This window comes from Hakea prostrata, chromosome 9 (assembly GCF_041222555.1).
Source record: "Hakea prostrata isolate BN-2017 chromosome 9, UWA_Hpros_2, whole genome shotgun sequence".
Classification (NCBI taxonomy): Eukaryota; Viridiplantae; Streptophyta; class Magnoliopsida; order Proteales; family Proteaceae; genus Hakea; species Hakea prostrata.
The window spans coordinates 20672272-20691612 of record NC_142608.1 but is presented as its reverse complement, the minus strand read 5'-3'; the positions used below and the strand labels follow the sequence as shown (position 1 = coordinate 20691612).

The window sequence follows — 19341 nt, the reverse complement described above, 5'->3', positions numbered from 1 at the left end:
TACCATAAATCTAGGGCAATTACCTTGTTACCCCTAACCCTAGATCTATGTTTACATCAGAGAATAGTTTCTACTAGGTCCATGAGGAGTTTGAGGGGAGCGGGTGGAGGCAGTCTAGAAGGAGTTGTTCTTTAAAAGGTAAGAATAAACATTGTCAACTCATAAAAATGTTATAATTTTGGACTAGCTAATGGAGTGAAGGAACCTTAAGGTTTTTTTTTTATTTTTTTTACCTTTCTAGAGAAATCTACAAAAAATATATTAATGGTGCCCATAATGGCTTTGGGGAGGGCAATGATTCTACTCCAATAAATGTAGGAGGCTTGAAGGACTAATTTGATCAATTAAAACCTCCCTACATAGGAGAGAAACTTGCTTTTCCGGAGTTGTAGCTTTTTTTTCCAGATAAGATCAAGCATCGGGGTGCAACGGTGGGCAGGGACGAGGGGGAGCCCAATGTATTTGATAGGGAAAGAGCCAAGGGAAAACCTAGAGATTCGAAGAGAGGAGGAGAGGGCATGAGACACTCCCACAAGGAAGATTTTACATTTAAGAAGATTGGTATGGAGGCCAATGAGGGTTTCAAAGAGTTGGAGGGAAGACATGATGGAGGCAACGGATGGAAGAGGGCTCATCTTTGCAGAATATCATGAGATCATCCACAAAAGCTAAGTGGGTATGTTTAGACGGTTTACACTTGGGAAGATGAGAGATAAGGTGAAGATCAGTATTAGATGGATGTTTTTTCGACCAAAAATGAAAATTTAAAACTGCACAAGAAATAACGTCATTTAGAAGTTGATACATGAAATGTTTAATTAGCGACTCTATTTCTGTCGATCCTTGGAGTCTCAAAACTTGAGAGATTGTCACCTTTAGGCCTACTGATCCTGTAGATGATTGTTGCTCATTTGCAAAAACATATATAACAAGAAATAATCATGACTATGTGAAAAGTAATTCCATTCTGCATCTGATAATATTTGATATTAATTTTGTGATTTCTTCTTTAGTAGGTTGCCTTCTATAACTTCCAAACTGTAAGTATGTGGAAGGTGTAATCAATAGGGAAATGAATCAAATGATCTCTGACAAATTGAGGGGTTTCCAACGATAAACAAGCATGGAAATTTTCTACATATATAATTGAAGGTTTTCCATAAAACAAATGAGCTAACCTTATATACTGAAATCTATTACAATGAGCTAGGTACAGTGAGAAGTCACCTTCACCATTTAACTTACAAAAGAAAAATGATTGAATTTACAATGTATAGGAAGTTTTGTACATTATACTTGGTAATGGATGTATTCTGAATTTCGATTTCAGCCATTCTTGAAACTTGATGATAGTTGGGTTCATTGTACTCACCCAGATGCTTAAAATCCCCATTGGATGCTATTGATTGTGCAGAAGCTGGATCTCCCATTACTGAATAATGTTGCTGCCCTTTCTGGTGTAACAAATCCTTTGCTCGGTGCCACCGAGTTCTAGTATTTCGATGTTTCCTCCACTGGTTAATGAGAAACAGTAGAAAGGTAATGGTAGATACGCCACCAGTGAAAACGAAAAGACCCCAAAAGCTATCAAGCCCCAAGCTTCCGTTGCCAACTTCAGTTCCTGATTTTGAACATTTTTTATCTCCACTCAACCAATCTTCCTCCAATTCTGCAATCTTTCCATTCTCTAATAGCTCTAGAATTGCTCTGGAAAAATCAGCAGCAAGAGTTGAACCCGAAGGAAACACCTGTAGAAGGAAAAGTAGTAGAGTTAATGATCATCTATCTGTTCATTAGTAGGTACTAGCTAGTTAAAAAGTGTTAATAACTACTTACAAAGCCCCAGCCAGGAAATCTACGGATCGTTTCATTTGCAGTGGTATATTTATTACAGTACTTGGAGTGGAACACCTTTTCACCAGGAGTCTCTAAGAAAGCAGCTTTTATGTTGCCATTTTCAAATTCAGCGACATAGCTTTCTTCATCTGTGATTTTCATGATGTTTCCCTCTTTGAATCCAAGTGTTTCTACCAAGAAACCATATACGAACGAGTCGTTATCACACCCTACAATTGAATTACTACTCTTTAATTGCTCGATCTCAGACACAGTAGGTTTGAGTTGTTGCACAGTGAGCATAGAGGTGAGATTGGCTGTATAGCTGGAGGTTAAAATCAGCACCACAAACAGCCATATTACCACTGACAAACCGAGCGAATTTGCTCTCAAGTTCTTCCCCTGTAACAATTAATTAACCAAATGAGTAGTAAGTATATTATATGTAAGCATAATGAATCAATGGAGATGAAGGAAATGCAAAACGGAAATGCAAAACTTCACTTCATGGCCTCTATATATACTCACTGTGCGCAAAGAAGAGAGTTGAGAAGGTGAACCACAATGCAGTGGCTAGTTGATCCTTCCGTGGGCCTGTGAAGGCTTTATTTCTTGATTGATGTTCCAGGAACCATATCACCAACATAGTATAGAGCAAGACCAGGCCACTAACTAGCCACATAGTTATTTTGAAAGGCTTCATGAATATCCAACCCCCGGATTCCTTCTTCACAGGGACTACCAGTGATAATCCTGACTCTGTGTAGGGCTGAGTGAACTCTACCTTGTCGGATCTGTAGGACAGGATCGTTATATCTCCAACCACAGCATCATATTCCTTGACCCACCCACAAACAAACATAGATAAATTAGAAACACTTCTCATCAGATTCAGATATGGTAAGAGAAAATTCAAAGCAGAGACACACTGCAATTTATATAGTTTAAAACACTCTTGTAGCTAGGCTTTATCAATGAGATAAGAGAGCAGCCAAACCTTACGATACACTTTGTCAACAAGATCATCATATGGTCCTCTGTATGATTCAAATTCATAGGATATAGCATACTTCGTCTTCCTCAAGATCTCCACAGCTTCTTCGAAAACCGCAACACAGAAACCTTTAGCTGTAACCAATGGTGGCAGGTTCGAATTCTTGTTCTTTTCCACTTTGATGAACTCATCAAACACTGGTAATTCTGGAACACCAATTTTCAGGGGCTTTAAATCACTAGGCCATTCCGATCCTTTTGGTGCTTTCTGTAACCCTCCAGGCCAATCCACAGCTCCTTTCAGTCCTTCAATGTTGTAATCAGCACCATTACACTGATCACCAACGAGGCTCTCTGAGAATCCACACTCAGCAGTCCAGAAATCAAGCTCCTTGTAACTCTTTCCTGCCACATTAACAACTTGGAAAACCAGAGAATTCGATAATTCTCCGTTTTCAAACTGAACTATTCCACTTAAGCCACTGAAGTTGCTTGACAATATTCTGTCGAGAAATTCCTTTGATGTACCGTTGTTGATTGATTTCTCCATTGCTTGTGTCAGAGTAGAAATAGCATCATATGCTCGGACTGCATATATTCCAGGCTCGAAGTGCTCTTCTTCTGGATACTCAGAACGGAAGTTTCTCTTGAATTTATAAGAAAAGTCTTTGAAGGATAAGCTATTTTCAGAGAAATAAGTTTTAATTCCTAAAACACCTTGCATGGAGGAGATGATAGAGGAGTTAAAGGAATCAAGGACACTGGCAATTGAATTTGTTGTTATCCAAACAGACTCTTTCCCCATCAACCCAATCTTTTTGGCTTGTGTGAACAGATGAACAGAAAATGACACTGATGGTTGAACAAGAATGAAGACCCTTGACTGTTTACTGTTGAGCTTCCCCAGCTCCGTTAAAATTTCATCTACGGGATCAGAAATCGACGACACAGGTGGGAATATCATTCGGTGCTCGATCCAAGAGCCAACATCTTGAAGAGCTTCAGAGAGAAACGTAACCATTCCTGAATTGCTTCCATAAGTATCGTCTTCATAGATTGCAATGACATTTCTCCACTTGTATGCACCAACAACGGCAGCCACGCATTTCATCTGTGTGGTTTCATCGTTGGTCATTCTGACCAAGAAAGGCCATTGCTGTGCCGTCACTGATGCAGCAACAGATGCACTGGCAAACGAAAATACAGGTACCTCTGCCCGGTTTCCTACTTCAGCCACCAAGGCAGCTTCTTGCCATGTTTCCATCCCAAGAAGGGCCTCCACCTTCTGTTTCGTGATGAAATCTTCAGCTGTACTAAACAATACATAAGAAGAAACCCACACTTGTTATTCTAGAGAATCAACCAGACAGAGCAGAACAACAATTCCCAAAAACACAAAGATTTACGTAGTACATGCTCAATTTAACTGATTAAATAACTAATTACTACCTACCAGCAGAGACTGTTCGGAGAGGATCTCCACCTGAATCATTTACATGGAGGGCTAGCTTATACTGGTTACTAGAGTTGTTGAAGCTTTGGATAGCTATTTCCATGGCTGTCTTCTCTTCCTTTCCCTTGCGCGAATTTGTACCAATGATTGCACCAAGGTTCAAATTTGCTGTTCTAGTTTCATTTCGGATGGTCTCAGTTGGTGATCCATGGAAGAGAAGAAGAAGATGAATTAAAACCAAGAATAAAAGACGAGTTGCAGAATACATTCTCATTGTGTGTTACAAAGTTGATTTTAGTTTAATTTGCTCTTCCTTCCCCTGGTCGTTATATATGTTGCATGCAAAAATTGCGTTGTTACAGAATTATCTGATTAGTCAGAGTTGAATTAGTTTAAACTTTGACTTTGTCAAAATAATTTAATTACGTGGTATACCGTATACAAGGAAACTTGTCGACAGTTGGGACTCGTGATTTTTCTTATCCTTTTTTCTTCGTTTTTTTTGAGAAAAATTGGAAAATATAGATGGTTGAAATAAAATTTAGAGGTGTCAATTTAACAACAATACCATATACCAAAATTCAAACCTGACTGCATAAAATTATATTATGTTGAATAGTTCCAAAAAATGGTATAGTATAGTTTTCAAAAATGTTATCTATTTATGGATGCCCATGATATCGAATGAGATTTTAGGTATCAATTGATGAAATGTCAACTACCTCAGGACACAATTCTATAGTAATTCACATTCCATACAATGTATTTCTTTATAGACTCTAATATTTTTTTTGGCCAACTTTAACAAATTTTTTTTGTTATATGAGATTCATCCGGATATTGAAGTTGATTCCATCCCATATTACTGCCACCAAATGGTTTTCATACCCGGTTGACATCACATGTTATGACATTTCAATTCTTTATCATACGAAAGATGTGCCAGTTCCATTATAAATGTGTGATGACTAATCCAATAGACGATATGGACTCATTTTGATTCAGCTTCTCCTTGAATTCGTATTTGCTTGAGGTGATTGGATTTTCAAAATGTATCTGAACTAATGGCTGCAAAATTGATCTTAGGACAAATTCATCTATGGATGGAGACTGCCAACAAAACCTTACCAATCTTCTCATAATGCTTTTGTACTGTTTAAATTCCAACTGTCAGAGTAACTTATGTCTCCAAGTTGTTTCATACCGTGATAGACAATGGAATGAGTGTACCGATGCAGACCGGTCGGATGATCCGGTTTTGATTCAGGTTCTCCTTGATATACGATCTGGTCAGGTGATTGAAACCATGTACTATTAAAACAATTGCTGCAATCTCGTTATGCCAAACTCATCTTTGGAGGAGACTGAAACCTTTATCCCATAGATAAGGACTGAAACCAACTGCCAGAGAACTTATGACCCTAATGAGGTTGTCTAGTTATAGGCAATGGAAGGAGTGTCAAATCCGTCGGCAATCAGAGTAAACCGGTTATGACTATAAGAATCATCTAGGTCCTTGCCGACTATCAGAATAATCACCCGGACTTGATACCGCCATAGTGACCGGATCAGAACTGATCATGAGTAGGATAAGAAATCATCAGAACCATCTATTTTTCCTTGAAGAATAGTCGCAAGGTTTTAACTAATTAAAACTAAAACAATGATTAGAACGAAGCATAGAACAGTTCAGTGCGTGAGATGGACGAAACAAAAATAATTACTTAAATTTTTTGGAATAATTACATGGTTCTGGTCAGCGATCAGCTTGTTTTCAGTATAATTCCCCACTGATTTAGGCTGTGCAGTGCATTCCCATTTCTGCATTCCACACCCGGCAGCCACACGACGGCACGGTCTACAAAAGATGATGAAGAAAGATCATCCAGGGATGTGCTCCACAGGAAAACCATCAAGCTTGAATTTTGAGCTTTTCCAATTTCCATCCCGCAGGGTCATTACCCATCCTGTCCATGTCTGGATTTCCAGTTACTGGTATTAATCCAATGGCAACCAAGTAAGTTAAGAAATGAATTGAGTTGAAAACATCTTCCGACGGTAGGCAGTGGCGCACCATGTAACGCTCGCTATCACCGGGGGCGAACCATTTCTGATTACACAATCCATAAGCTCTCTAGCCTCCTAGTGGACAGAGATGCTACCCCAACATACCGCACCATAAACAAGCACATCTCAGCAGAGTTGAGTGGAACACCAACGGATATAAAGAAATGCTACACCAACATGCCGCGCCGTAGAAAGCATGTTTCAGCAGAATTGAGTCAGTCGTACACCAAAGGAATATAAAGAAAGAAGAACACTCAAACCCGTAGTTTACCTTTTCTTTTTAGCCCAACAACTTTCAAAACCCGTAGTTTACACTGAGAAATCAATGGTTGCCTTGAGCCTTGTAGGATTCTTGCACTGATGCGCTGTATTTGATACGTTTGTTCATGTAATATTAAAATGAAATATTGAACCATTATCCCCCTGCAAAGATTTGATAAGCATGCAAAAATACTTTTTTCCCACCACAACATCAACATCAACATCGTTACAACCACATCCAGGTTGATGTGGTGTGGAAGCTGACCGAACCAGAGAAATTATCGTACTGAACCTGAACTGCATTGAGCAAAGAGTGTTGAAAGCCTTAGGAACCCCATTCAAATTCAACGATTACCAAGGGTCCAAGACACACAGTCTGGCTATAGACACCCTCCCATGCAAGTAAATTTCTACAATCAGATCGCAGAGCCCTATGCTGATCCATTTTGCCCTGGCTTCTCTTCAGCTCAACTTTAAAAAATAATGCAAAGCAATTATTTCACAGAAGATTATCTGTGTATCTTAATTAAGTCCATATGTAACTACTAAAAGTCCGGCATTTTCACAATCTCAATACCAAACAATCCATATTACAGTATAGATTATGAACAACCAACCATAAGCTAAATAACGTTTTGCAGACAACACTCTTCCCTCACCCTCGCGCAACCAACATTTTCCCTAATCTAAAGAACTTATGCAAAGCTTAGGGGGAGCAGTAAAATTATTTCTCTCTTATTTGTGGGAAAAAAAAAAGGAAAGAAAAAAAAAAAAAAAAAAAAAAAAAAAAAAAAATTTTTTTTTATAAAAAAAAAAAATTTTTTTTTTTTTTTATGGGGGGGGAGATTATAGCATTTGGATATCAAATCTATAAAAAGAATTGTTAGAACCATATTGGCACATTTTTAAATCAAATCAAAGAATCACACCCAAATTAAGATGGAAGATTTGATTATGTCCAAAGCTAGAGGTTTGATCTTGCCCAAATCAGAAGGATTTTCGTAAAAAGTCTTAATTCAACAAGCAAATATTTCGTTCTCTCTTGCGATCAGACATCTAAGGAAGAAGCTGAATTGGAAAGTAACTAAATTGAAAACCATTGCATTGGAAAAGATGAAGAAAGGAAACAACTGAATTGGGAAGAATTGCATTGCCAAAGCGAACGATGGAAATAATAGAATTAGAAAGAATGCAGAATTGGCAAGAATCCTCTATAAGAAGGAACATATTTTCAGAGATTGAAGAACACACACAAGCTACAACAAGAGGAAGTCACAATTCTGAGGAAGAACGACACAATGTTTTCTATTTTCATTTCTTTGTTTTTCTTTTCCATGTCTAGTTAATTCCAATCTTTCGATCAAGATTAATGGAAGTTTGATTTTCGCCAATTGTGAGACTTCGGATTATTAGTTTTCTTTAATTCTCAGGTATTTATGCATTTTCAATGTTTATTATGTTATTGTATTAATCCTTAAACAAGAGGCTTGTTGTTTTATGATTAATACAATACCTAGTCAATTAGAATAATCATTTATTATTCTTATATAAGTGACAAATAGCATCATCGAATGGGTAATCAATGCCCTGGAGAGTTTGCTATGAGAATGTATATCCTAGTTTAAATAAACAAGGCTTTTTCGGGTTTATTAACTAGAGATTGGGTCTTTCAATTTTTTATGCGATTAATAGACATAACTCAAATGACAGATCCGAAGGTTATGTTTATTAATTAAGGAATAACTCAAAGGACGGATCCGAAGGTTATTGATAAAGTAGGGAAAGATTGGTTGTTAGAGGACTGATTCTCCTCAATGACCATAACCAATCTACCCGAAATTAAAGTTTTTGTTTTTGAAGTCAATGATCAATTGAGAGAATCAATACTAAAGTTAAATATTGATTGAAAGTTTTATTATTCTGATTTTCTTGTTAACTACTACATTCGTTTATTTTTATTTAATTTGTCGATTCAGAATCCCCCAATTTTTATCAAGGGATAAATCTTCACCAATCTCTGTGGATTCGACCCTATTCATTACTAATACAAATTAAGTTGAGAGAATGATTATCTTTGGTGGATTCGACACCCATCAAATTTTGGCGCCGTTGCCGGGGATTGGTTTTTTTTAGATTTATTCCTTTTGCTTTATTTTATTTATTTTAATTTTTTTTCCTTAATCTCTTGGTTGTTTGTTTTATGCCTCGATCCACTCATAGAGGTGAACTTCAATTTGATCCTGAGATTGAGAAAACAGCCCGTAGATTGAGGAAGGAAACCAAACAACATTTTCAGGGAGTATCATCTTCTTCATCTTCTAGTATTGATTTAATTGGATTATTTGGGTTTGAAGAAGAAATCATGGATGCTAATAATATTAATGAGAGGACCTTAAAAGATTTAGCCATGCTAGATTTGAACCAACAACCATTATGTATTGAATACCCAAATATTGAGGTTGCTTTTGAATTAAAATCTGGTTTGATTCATTTACTCCCCACTTTCCGTGGTCTTGCAGGTGAAGATCCTCATAAACATCTCAAGGAGTTTCATGTGGTGTGCTCCACAATGAGGCCACATGGTGCAACTGATGAACAAATTAAGTTATGAGCTTTTCCATTTTCTTTATCTGAAAAAGCTAAAGATTGGTTATATTACTTACCTTCTGGTTCAATAACCATCTGGATTGAGATGAAAAGGCAGTTTCTTGAAAAGTTTTTTCCTGCCTCGCGGGTTGCTACTATAAAGAAAGATATATGTGGAATCCGACAATATCATGGAGAAACTCTTCATGAGTATTGGGAAAGATTTAAGCAATTGTGTGCTAGTTGTCCCCAACATTAAATATGTGGAATCCGACAATATGATTGATGCTGCTAATGGAGGTGCGTTGGTACATAAAATCCCTACTGAGGCAAGAAATTTAATTTCTAATATGGCTGCCAATACACAACAATTTGGGACTAGACGGGATGATCCACCAAGAAAAGTTAATGAGGTAAGTGTCTCTTCCATCGACCAACGTTTGGATAATCTAACTTCTCTTGTGGAAAATTGGTTGTAGGAAATATCCAACAAGTGAAGGCTTGTGGTATTTGCTTCAAAACAAATCATGCTACAGATACATGCCCAACACTTCAAGATGAGACTCATGAACATGCCAATATTGTTGGAGGATTCCCAGGTCCACCACAAAGAAGATATGATCCATACTCAAACACATACAATTCAGGATGGAAGGATCACCCAAATCTGAGTTATAGGCCTAGAGCTAATAATTTCCAACAACAATATCAGCCTAGGCAGTCCGATCAACAATATCAACAAGCTCCTAAGCAAGGTAAGTCTCTTGAACAATTAGTGGAATCTCTTGCTCTTAGTTCTCATCAATTCCAACAGGATACAAGAGCAAGTATTCAAAACTTGGAGAGTCAAATCAGTCAACTCGCATCTTCAATAAGTAAGCTTGAGAATCAAGGAAAATTGCCCTCACAAACAATTATCAATCCAAAGCAAAATGTGAGTGCCATGACATTGAGAAGTGGCAAAGAGTTAGAAGGAACCATTGCTCATCATTCAAATTTAAGAGAGGAGATAGAAAAAGAAGTAACACCTCCTGTACAACATGTAAGCCCTAAGGTAACACCCCCTCATTTTCCAACAAGACTTTCTCAATCAAAAAAACTTGAAGAGGAAAAAGAAATTCTTGAGACATTTCGCAAAGTTGAGGTAAATATTCCTTTAATTGATGCTATCAAACAAATTCCTCGCTATGCGAAATTTCTTAAGGAATTATGTACTGATAAGAGAAAGTTGCAAGGCAATGAGAGAATAAGTGTGGGGGAGAATGTCTCAGCTGTGTTACAAAAGAAATTACCTTCAAAGTGCAAAGATCTAGGTATGTTTGTCATTCTTTGTAAAATAGGTAATGTGAAAGTTGAGAAGGCTATGTGTGATTTGGGTGCTTCTATTAATGTTATGCCTTTATCAGTTTATAAATCTTTGAATGTTGGACCTTTGAAGAATGCTGGCGTAATAATTCAATAGGCTGATAGATCAAATGTTTATCCTGAAAGAGTGTTAGAAGATGTTTTAGTTCAAGTAAATGGATTAGTTTTTCCTGCAGATTTTTATGTACTTGATATGGAAGAAGACTATTCTCCTAATTCAAGTTTGATTTTATTGGGGAGACCTTTCTTGAAATTGCTAGAACTAAAATCGATGTGCATGATGGAACATTAACAATAGAGTTTGATGGCGAGATCATTAAATTTAATATCTATGCTTCCATGAGATATCTTAATGATGTATATGTTGTTTATGCTTTTGATGCCATTGACACTCTAGCTCAAAAAACATTTAATTTTTGTGATGAAGACAAGTTAAAAATTGCACTTAGTAATGGTTTAACTCTTGAAGAAGTGCAGCTTGCAAAAGAAGAATTTGCAATAGATGATGAATTGCAAAATACTATTTTTGAATTAGAGTCACTTAGACCTATGAGGGTTGATGTTCCTTTTGCTAATATTCCTATTTCTAACACAAAACTTTTACTCTTTATTGTGCAGGCTCCCAAGTTGGAACTCAAAACATTGCCAGATCATTTAAAATATGCATTCTTGGGTGATAATAAAAGTCTCCCCGTAATTATTTCAAGTAAGCTGAATGCATTAGAAGAAGAGAGATTGCTTAGAGTGCTTCGGGAATATAAGGAGGCTATGGGATGGACCATAGCAGACATAAAAGGTTTAAGTCCCTCAACATGTATGCACAAAATCCTGCTTGAAGAGAATTGTAAACCTTCTAGGCAACCTCAACGCCGTTTGAACCCACCTATGATGAAGGTAGTGAAAAAGAAAATTCTAAAACTCCTTGATGCAGGTATGATCTATCCAATCTCAGATAGCAAATGGGTAAGTCCAGTTCAAGTAGTTCCAAAGAAAACTAGCATCACTGTGATTCAAAATGAGAATGGTGAGTTGGTGCCCACCCGAATCCAGAACGGATGGAGAGTTTGTATAGATTATCGTAAATTGAATGCATCAACTAGGAAGGATCATTTTCTTTTCCCATTTATTGATCAAATGCTTGAACGGTTAGCGAGAAAATCTCATTATTGTTGTTTGGATGGCTTTTCAGGTTTTCATCAAGTTCGGGTTGTACCAGAGGATCAAGAGAAAACCACATTTACATGTCCTTTTGGTACTTTTGCTTACCGACGGATGCCATTTGGACTTTGCAATGCGCCTGCTACATTCCAGAGATGTATGGTTAGTATTTTTTTCTGAGTATGTTGAGAACATCATAGAAGTGTTTATGGATGATTTTACAGTCTATGGTGATTCTTTTGATGTATGTCTAACTAACCTAACAAAAGTGCTGCAGAGATGTATAGAAGCTAATCTTGTTTTGAATTATGAAAAATGTCACTTTATAGTAGATCAAGGACTTATTCTTGGACATATCGTTTCTACAAAAGGTATAGAGGTTGATAAGTCAAAAATTGATATTATAAAATCATTGCCTTATCCTATAACTGTACGGGAGATTCGTTCTTTTTTGGGGCATGCAGGATTTTATCGTCGCTTTATCAAGAACTTCTCCAAAATCACACAACCTTTGTGCAGACTATTGCAAAAGGATGTAGCATTTGACTTTGATAAAGTGTGCAAGGAAGCTTTTGACATTTTAAAAGACAAGTTGACTTCAGCCCCCATTATTAGATCACCAAATTGGAACCACCCTTTTGAAATCATGTGTGACGCAAGTAACTATGCAATAGGAACTGTTCTTAGACAAAAATTTGGAAGAGAGTCTCACGTCATTTATTATGCTTCAAGAACTCTTGACAGTGCCCAATGCAATTATTCAACAACGGAAAAAGAACTTTTAGCTATTGTATTTGCTTTAGAAAAATTCCGTTCTTATTTATTGGGTACTAAAATTGTTATTTACTCTGATCATGCAGCTTTGAAATATTTGTTTTCAAAGAAAGAAGCAAAACCGAGGCTGATCCGTTGGATACTCTTGTTACAAGAATTTGACTTGGAAATACGTGACAAGAAAGGTGCAGAAAATTTAGTTGCCGACCACTTGAGTAGATTGATTTCAAGTGAAAACCCATCTCCACTACAAGACAATTTCCCAGATGAGCATCTCTTTTTTCTTAATGAGGTTCCCTAGTATGCAGATATAGTTAACTATTTAGTTACTAAAACTCTACCTAAGGATTTATCTAGAGCTCAAAAAGATAAAATAAAAAGTGATGCCAAATATTATGTGTTTTCAATGTTTATTATGTTATTGTATTAATCCTTAAGCAAGAGGCCTGTTGTTTTATGATTAATACAATACCTAGTCAATTAGAATAATCATTTATTATTCTTATATAAGTGACAAATAGCATCCTCGAATGGGTAATCAATGCCCTTAAGAGTTTGCTATGAGAATGTATATCCTAGTTTAAATAAACAAGGCTTTTCCGGGTTTATTGACTAGAGATTGTGTCTTTCAATTTTTTATGCGATTAATAGACATAATTCAAAGGACAGATCCGAAGGTTATGTTTATTAATTAGGGAATAACTCAAAGAACGGATCCGAAGGTTATTGATAAAGTAGGGAAAGATTGGTTGTTAGAGGACTGATCCTCCTCAATGACCATAACCAATCTACCCGAAATTAAAGTTTTTATTTTTGAAGTCAATGATCAATTGAGAGAATCAATACTGAAGTTAAATATTGATTGAAAGTTTTATTATTCTGATTTTCTTGTTAACTACTACATTCGTTTATTTTTATTTAATTTGTTGATTCAAAATCCCCCAATTTTTATCAAGAGATAAATCTTCACCAATCTCTGTAGATTCGACCCTACTCACTATTAATACAAATTCAGTTGAGAGAATGATTATCTTTGGTGGATTCGACCCCCATCAGAATGATCCATCTAGTATAGCTTACTCTATACTGGTATGTTCCAAGTCTAATCCCACAGAGAAAAGGTCTAATTAATTTTTACCTTCCATCTGAAAAATTGTTCCGTGGAGTTAAGAGAGATTCACAGGAGTGCAGCTTCCCAGCCACTAATGGCCATCAGCAGGTTCATGAGAATGAAACTTACCAGCCATTAATGGCCATCAGCAATGTTAAGGCCAAAGATCCATTGCTGGTGAGACAAACCAAGAGGGTGAAGCGTACGAAAGCCACCGGAGGGCTGTGCCTCCTGTCTGTTTTGTCTCAGTAGCCTCTCCAGCCACAACTTAGCTCTGAAGGCTTCTTCTCTAACCATAGGCTCCACATACATTATAATATAGTCTAACGCAGAAATACATTGAATCATAGAGGTAATTGCTTGTAAGAGTGCTATGAATGAGATTATAATCAAGACATTCTAAGGCTATCTAATGCTGTGGCAGCTAATTCTATCAGAGACATTAACCAAACCCTAACCCTAGTCAACGCCTAGAAACCTAGAATTTAGGATTAATTTTACAAACCCTAGTTTAGGGAATTAAATCTGAAGATCAAATTCTGTCAAATCAGATTTAACTCTCTTACTTCCTAACCCTATTTCAGCCTGGACAAACCCTATTCTTCTTACCCATCAATTCTAAATCATCCCTAGACGTCAAGAAAATCTAGCCACAGGATTTAGAAGTCTATTCCCTATAGCCGTCAATCCCAGTTAGCTGCTGCTCATCTGTGATTTGCCCTAAGAAGCCCTAAGAGCAGAACTTTAAGAACCCTTATCACTGCTGAATTCAATTTGAGTGATCCTATAACTGGCCTTCAATTTGGGGGTTACATCACATCTTTTGTAGGGTACTTAATCTATTTTGGTTATTAATTTTTTGTCTACTAGGCTCCTTGTACCCAATGTCCCAATCCCATCTAGTTGGGTAAGGCTGAGTTGCCTGATTAGTTGCGTTGTAGTGTGTTTCTTCTACATCTTTGCTGCATAGCTTGTAAAAACAGGAAAATATCATTACAGAGAAGCACTACTTAAATAATAAAGCAGGTTTTCTGTTTGGCCCAACTGGGAGGAATTCCGATTGGAAGACCTATTCTGCCACATAGCAAGTCACATGGAGCTGTAGAGTCCCCTGCTCACACATCAGGTTTGAGCACAAACCTAGTTTGTCATGTGGAAGGAGAGAAATTTTGGTACTATTAAGGGGGTGCATCCCTGGTTACTCTGGGAATGCATGCATAGATACACATGAGAGGGTAAATTATTGTATAAAATCTGACATGCAAACATCCAGACCCTTACTTGGACATTCAATAATTCAGTTGCCGCATTATCCTTCCACCTGACACATTTATATTTCCCAACTGGGAAGCAAATATAATTGATCCAACTAGAAATATACTACTATAATGATTTGCAAGTGCCCTGAATCAAATAGTTTTTGCTTTGGAGGGATAACTTGATTATTACTTTTCATTCAGAAAGACTTGCTCCTCTCTCTATCTTGATCAAATAAGAAATGTTGATGAGGTAATATTGCATCTATATCTATGTATTGTTATTAAGTCATGTCTTGTGGCCTTGTACCTCAGCCAAGAGGTGTATTCCTATGCACATTGCCTTGTGCGTCGTACATCTGATGCAGGTAGATTAATATGGATCTGTAGGTGAGGGGTCAATTTCCAAGGGCTGTGTCAGGGGCTGAAATTGCCTACTGAAGGGATCTAATGGTTATGATTGTTGAGATCTATAGCCAAATTTAATTAGTATTACTTGAAGTTCAAATATTCACCAGAATTTGAGAGACTGATCAGATGGGTTGATGAAAGAAAGAGAGTCAATGGATCAGCTCTAAAGAGATAAGTAGGAATTTAGATCCAAAAATTCAATGCCTGAAATATCAATTCTTGGGAGGGAAAAGGAAAAGAGTTGTTGACGGGCAAAGAAGAGAGAGATATTTCTTAAGTACTATCAGAAGATTGTAGAGGAATTAGGGAGAAAGGAAGAGAAAATCCCCAGCCTTGGGGAAGAGACGAGAGAGTAGAGAACAAAGAGAGTCATGGAAAAGAGACGAGAGAAAAGAAAAGGAAGAAATATAGATTTTTCCACTATTAGAATATCACTTTCTATTTTAGCTTAGGTTTCAATTTTAGTTACTTTCTATTTTTTTTATTTGCTTGGTTGACAAGTAATCTCCCTAAGGCAACTAGATAGGGCAACTGCAAAATGGTTTTTCTCTAATTTCATAATTACTTATTATTTTATATGGCAAGCGAGGAACTCAATGATATTCTCACATAAAATGACTGACCCAAACAAATTTATGTCTAGCATTAATTTGTGGGTTAGATCTTCACAAAACAAAACTTGAGGTGATGAAACACACAACCCATCTATTAGTTCAACTAATAACATGGGTGGCTGATAACATATGTAATAATATGCCGCGTTTGCTTGATGTAGTTTTAATGTGTGCAGGGGTTCTTAACAAACGGGTGAACGTCGTGGGATGGAGCATGGGGATAGCAGCTGGTGGACATATAATCTCCATCAATTTTAGCAAGATTAATTCTAACGACACACTAGGAGGTATACTTGTGGGACTGCTCAATGGAATCAAAGTTGCGCATGATTTTGGAATTCAAGCAAAAATGGTCTGGAGTAACTTGGAGATACTAGCACAACTCCTACCTAAACCAACAACAACATTTTGGCCTTTGTCTGTAATAGACAAATTATTAAATCTAGCTAACAGAACATTAACAATCAGGTTTGATGTATTCCCATCCCCTGAGCTCCAACAATGCTTCACAAATATGGCTTTTTTGGCGACAAATGTAGGCTATGAAGATATGAACCTACAATCCTACTTATGTAACTGCTTCTAAATTAATATAATCTTTTTAAAAAAAAATAAAAAGTAATCTCCCTAGGATAATGTTTTTTTTAGTAGATTTGGGAGGTTCTATGCAATATGTAATTTTCCTTTTTGTTGTAACTTAACTTAGGACACTTTTCTTAAACTAAGACTTGATTTTACATTATAAATGAAGTACTAGGGAGAGCCAAAAGACATACACGCAAGCTCCCCCCCCCCCCCACCCCCCCTCTTTTCCCTTCTCCTTTTTCTTCTTCTATTGTCTTCTTCTATTCTTCTTCCTCTTTCTAAATTCCCTTTCACTCCCTGGGTTGATTACAGGTTTTGAAATCCTAACGTCTACCAAATCAGGAGCAATGAGAAATGAAGAACTAGCTAGGGCATTGCCAAAATCAAAAAAAATCAAGGCATAAACACATAGTCATGGAAGAGGGTGGTTACATCTATTGTGGGAACAATTCTTGTAGAACTATCTTCTCATTATACTTGTTCAGTTCATTTAATCAGTGGTCTATATTATGTCATATCGTTATTTTACCAAGGAGCTGCATGCTTTGCTCATGTGATCGCAGATGGTGATTCTCCTATTCGATTTTTCAAATTTCAACAAGAAAACACAATCTGTTAACCTAACATGTTCGGTCTTTTTAGATTTACCAAAAAATTGAAAGCAAGATGAGACAAGAACTTTGATGATGGAGTTCGGTTCAATTGAACCTACTCTCCGGGACTCTAGATAGAGTCCGATCTTCACTATGGGATTAAAGAAGACTTACAAATCAGGGAATGAAATTGTACACAAGATAACCGTAAATAGGCAACCATATATGCTTAAACCTTCGTCGAGTCTCCCTCTCCTTGTGTTGAACACAATCTGTTCAATGCTCCTCAGAAATCCTTCAAGAATGATGAACAGAGATGAAGAAAGAGAGTCGAAGCACCGCCATTACGGAATCGCCAGAGCTCGTGAAATCCTCAAATCAGAAAACCCCAAAACGAATTGCATTGCATATGAATAAACCAGACCAAGACAACATATACAACATAAGTGAACTAGCCGGTTCAACTGAACTGACTTAACCCAATGGAAATGACCAGATTACCCTTACAAATCTCCCCCTTAATCTGTAAGCCTAAAACAATACCCATAGAAGACCAGGCTTCAACCGTCATCGTCCAAGTGTACCTGCAAGACGAAAGAAAAGAAGAACAATACAAGGCAAATACAAATATGCAAAATACCTAAACATGTGCAACTAACCATGCAACACCAAAGGACTCATTGCAGGCACACTATGCAACAAATGCAACAGGTAGAGAAACCCATAAACAACAACTCATAGTTCACAACTCAACCAACAAACATGGAGAGTACACATACACAAACCAGGCATGTACCTCATAAGAAAGATAAACAAAACAAGAGCTGAAAAAAATTGGACAGCATCTCCCCTAAAAATGCAACATATGCAAAACCTGATAAAATACATAAGACACACCTAGACATCACCATACCAAAGATAAATGAAAAACAAAGTATACAATCTCCACAAGAGGAAGTAAATCACCATATAAACTTACTCATGCTAGCCAAAGCATAATAAATATATGATTTAAACAAGTAAGATTTTAAACAAGAGACAAGTGTAAACTTCAAAGAAATCCATGGTGATACCAAAGACAACCTAGGTTAACAGAACCTCACAAACATCAATAGATGAACAACATGGATCCAAACAAAATTGATAATGCCAAAATAGCCCATGAATCTACACAAATGCTTACAATATAAGCCAAGTCAAGTCTAAAACATATCACATGATACATAAGAGAACTTAACAACTAGAGAAGAGAGATTTAAACAATAAACATTTAAATATATAGAACATGACAATGATCAAAGAATATTTAACACATGACAGCTAAAGAAATTTTAACTGAATAAAATCCAACAGGTTAAAATTCTAATGATATTTGTCAAGGAATAAACTCAGACAAATAAGCACAAATCTCTCCCCCTCAACCAGGTAGATCCCAAAACTTAGGAAATTCCTAATAGATCCAAGTACTTCCATTTCAAATTCTGATTTTAAAACTTCCCCAAAGGAATACAACATGCAACCAATATGTAAACCACATAAAGGCATATATAGGCACAGAAAATGAAATGAGAAACTAGAGGCAATTGTTAAACCTAAATGCAAAACACTATGCAAAAAATTCAAACATCAAGTCTTATATATCAATGCCAATGGAATACACATGAAACCACAACAGGATTCATTAACAAGTCATATTTTCAATTCAGTTGTTAAAATGCCTAAAGAAGTTGCAAAATAGTTCTTTCTTCTACATGAGTGTAAAGAAAGACAACAAGTATTCAATTACCCAATAAAATAATGAAGAGAGTAACTCAGGATCGCAAACACTCTTATAGTCTTACATTTAACAACAAGATGAAAATTATCAAGACAAACCCAAAAGACAATCACACTCCTAAATCCATCACTGGTCTACTACTACTATTCAACCAGGACCTCTCCACCCACTCACCACAAGGAATGGCACAAGTCAACAACTAGACAAATCCAGGTCACCTAGAGTAGATACCAACCAAAGATAAAAAAAAATAAAAAAAAAAAAAAATAAAAAAAAAAAAATAAAAAAAAAAAACTAAATTCCATAAGACTCAACAACTCTGATCCTACAAGATCAAACTCACAAAACACAAATAATGAACAAGACTCCAACTAAATTTGAAGATGTCTAATCACACAGCACAATAGCCATAAAAATCCAACTGCTAACATGATATAATCAAGCAAACAAAACTAATGCAATTCATCTTACTAGACAACTCCATAAATCTGACAATTTAAA

The 19341-nt window shown here is 36.5% G+C and overlaps 1 protein-coding gene across 1 annotated transcript; it reads right to left on the bottom strand.

Moving 5' to 3' along the window:
- Window positions 1-1114: 1114 nt before the first annotated feature.
- LOC149004973 (glutamate receptor 2.7-like) lies at window positions 1115-4577 on the bottom strand. Its single transcript, XM_089169064.1, is given in 6 exon segments — window positions 1115-1748; window positions 1837-2202; window positions 2204-2238; window positions 2365-2674; window positions 2834-4137; window positions 4283-4577. Coding segments are annotated over 6 exon segments (2796 nt in total). The 5' UTR covers window positions 4557-4577; the 3' UTR covers window positions 1115-1241.
- Between the last annotated feature and the right edge of the window lie 14764 nt (window positions 4578-19341).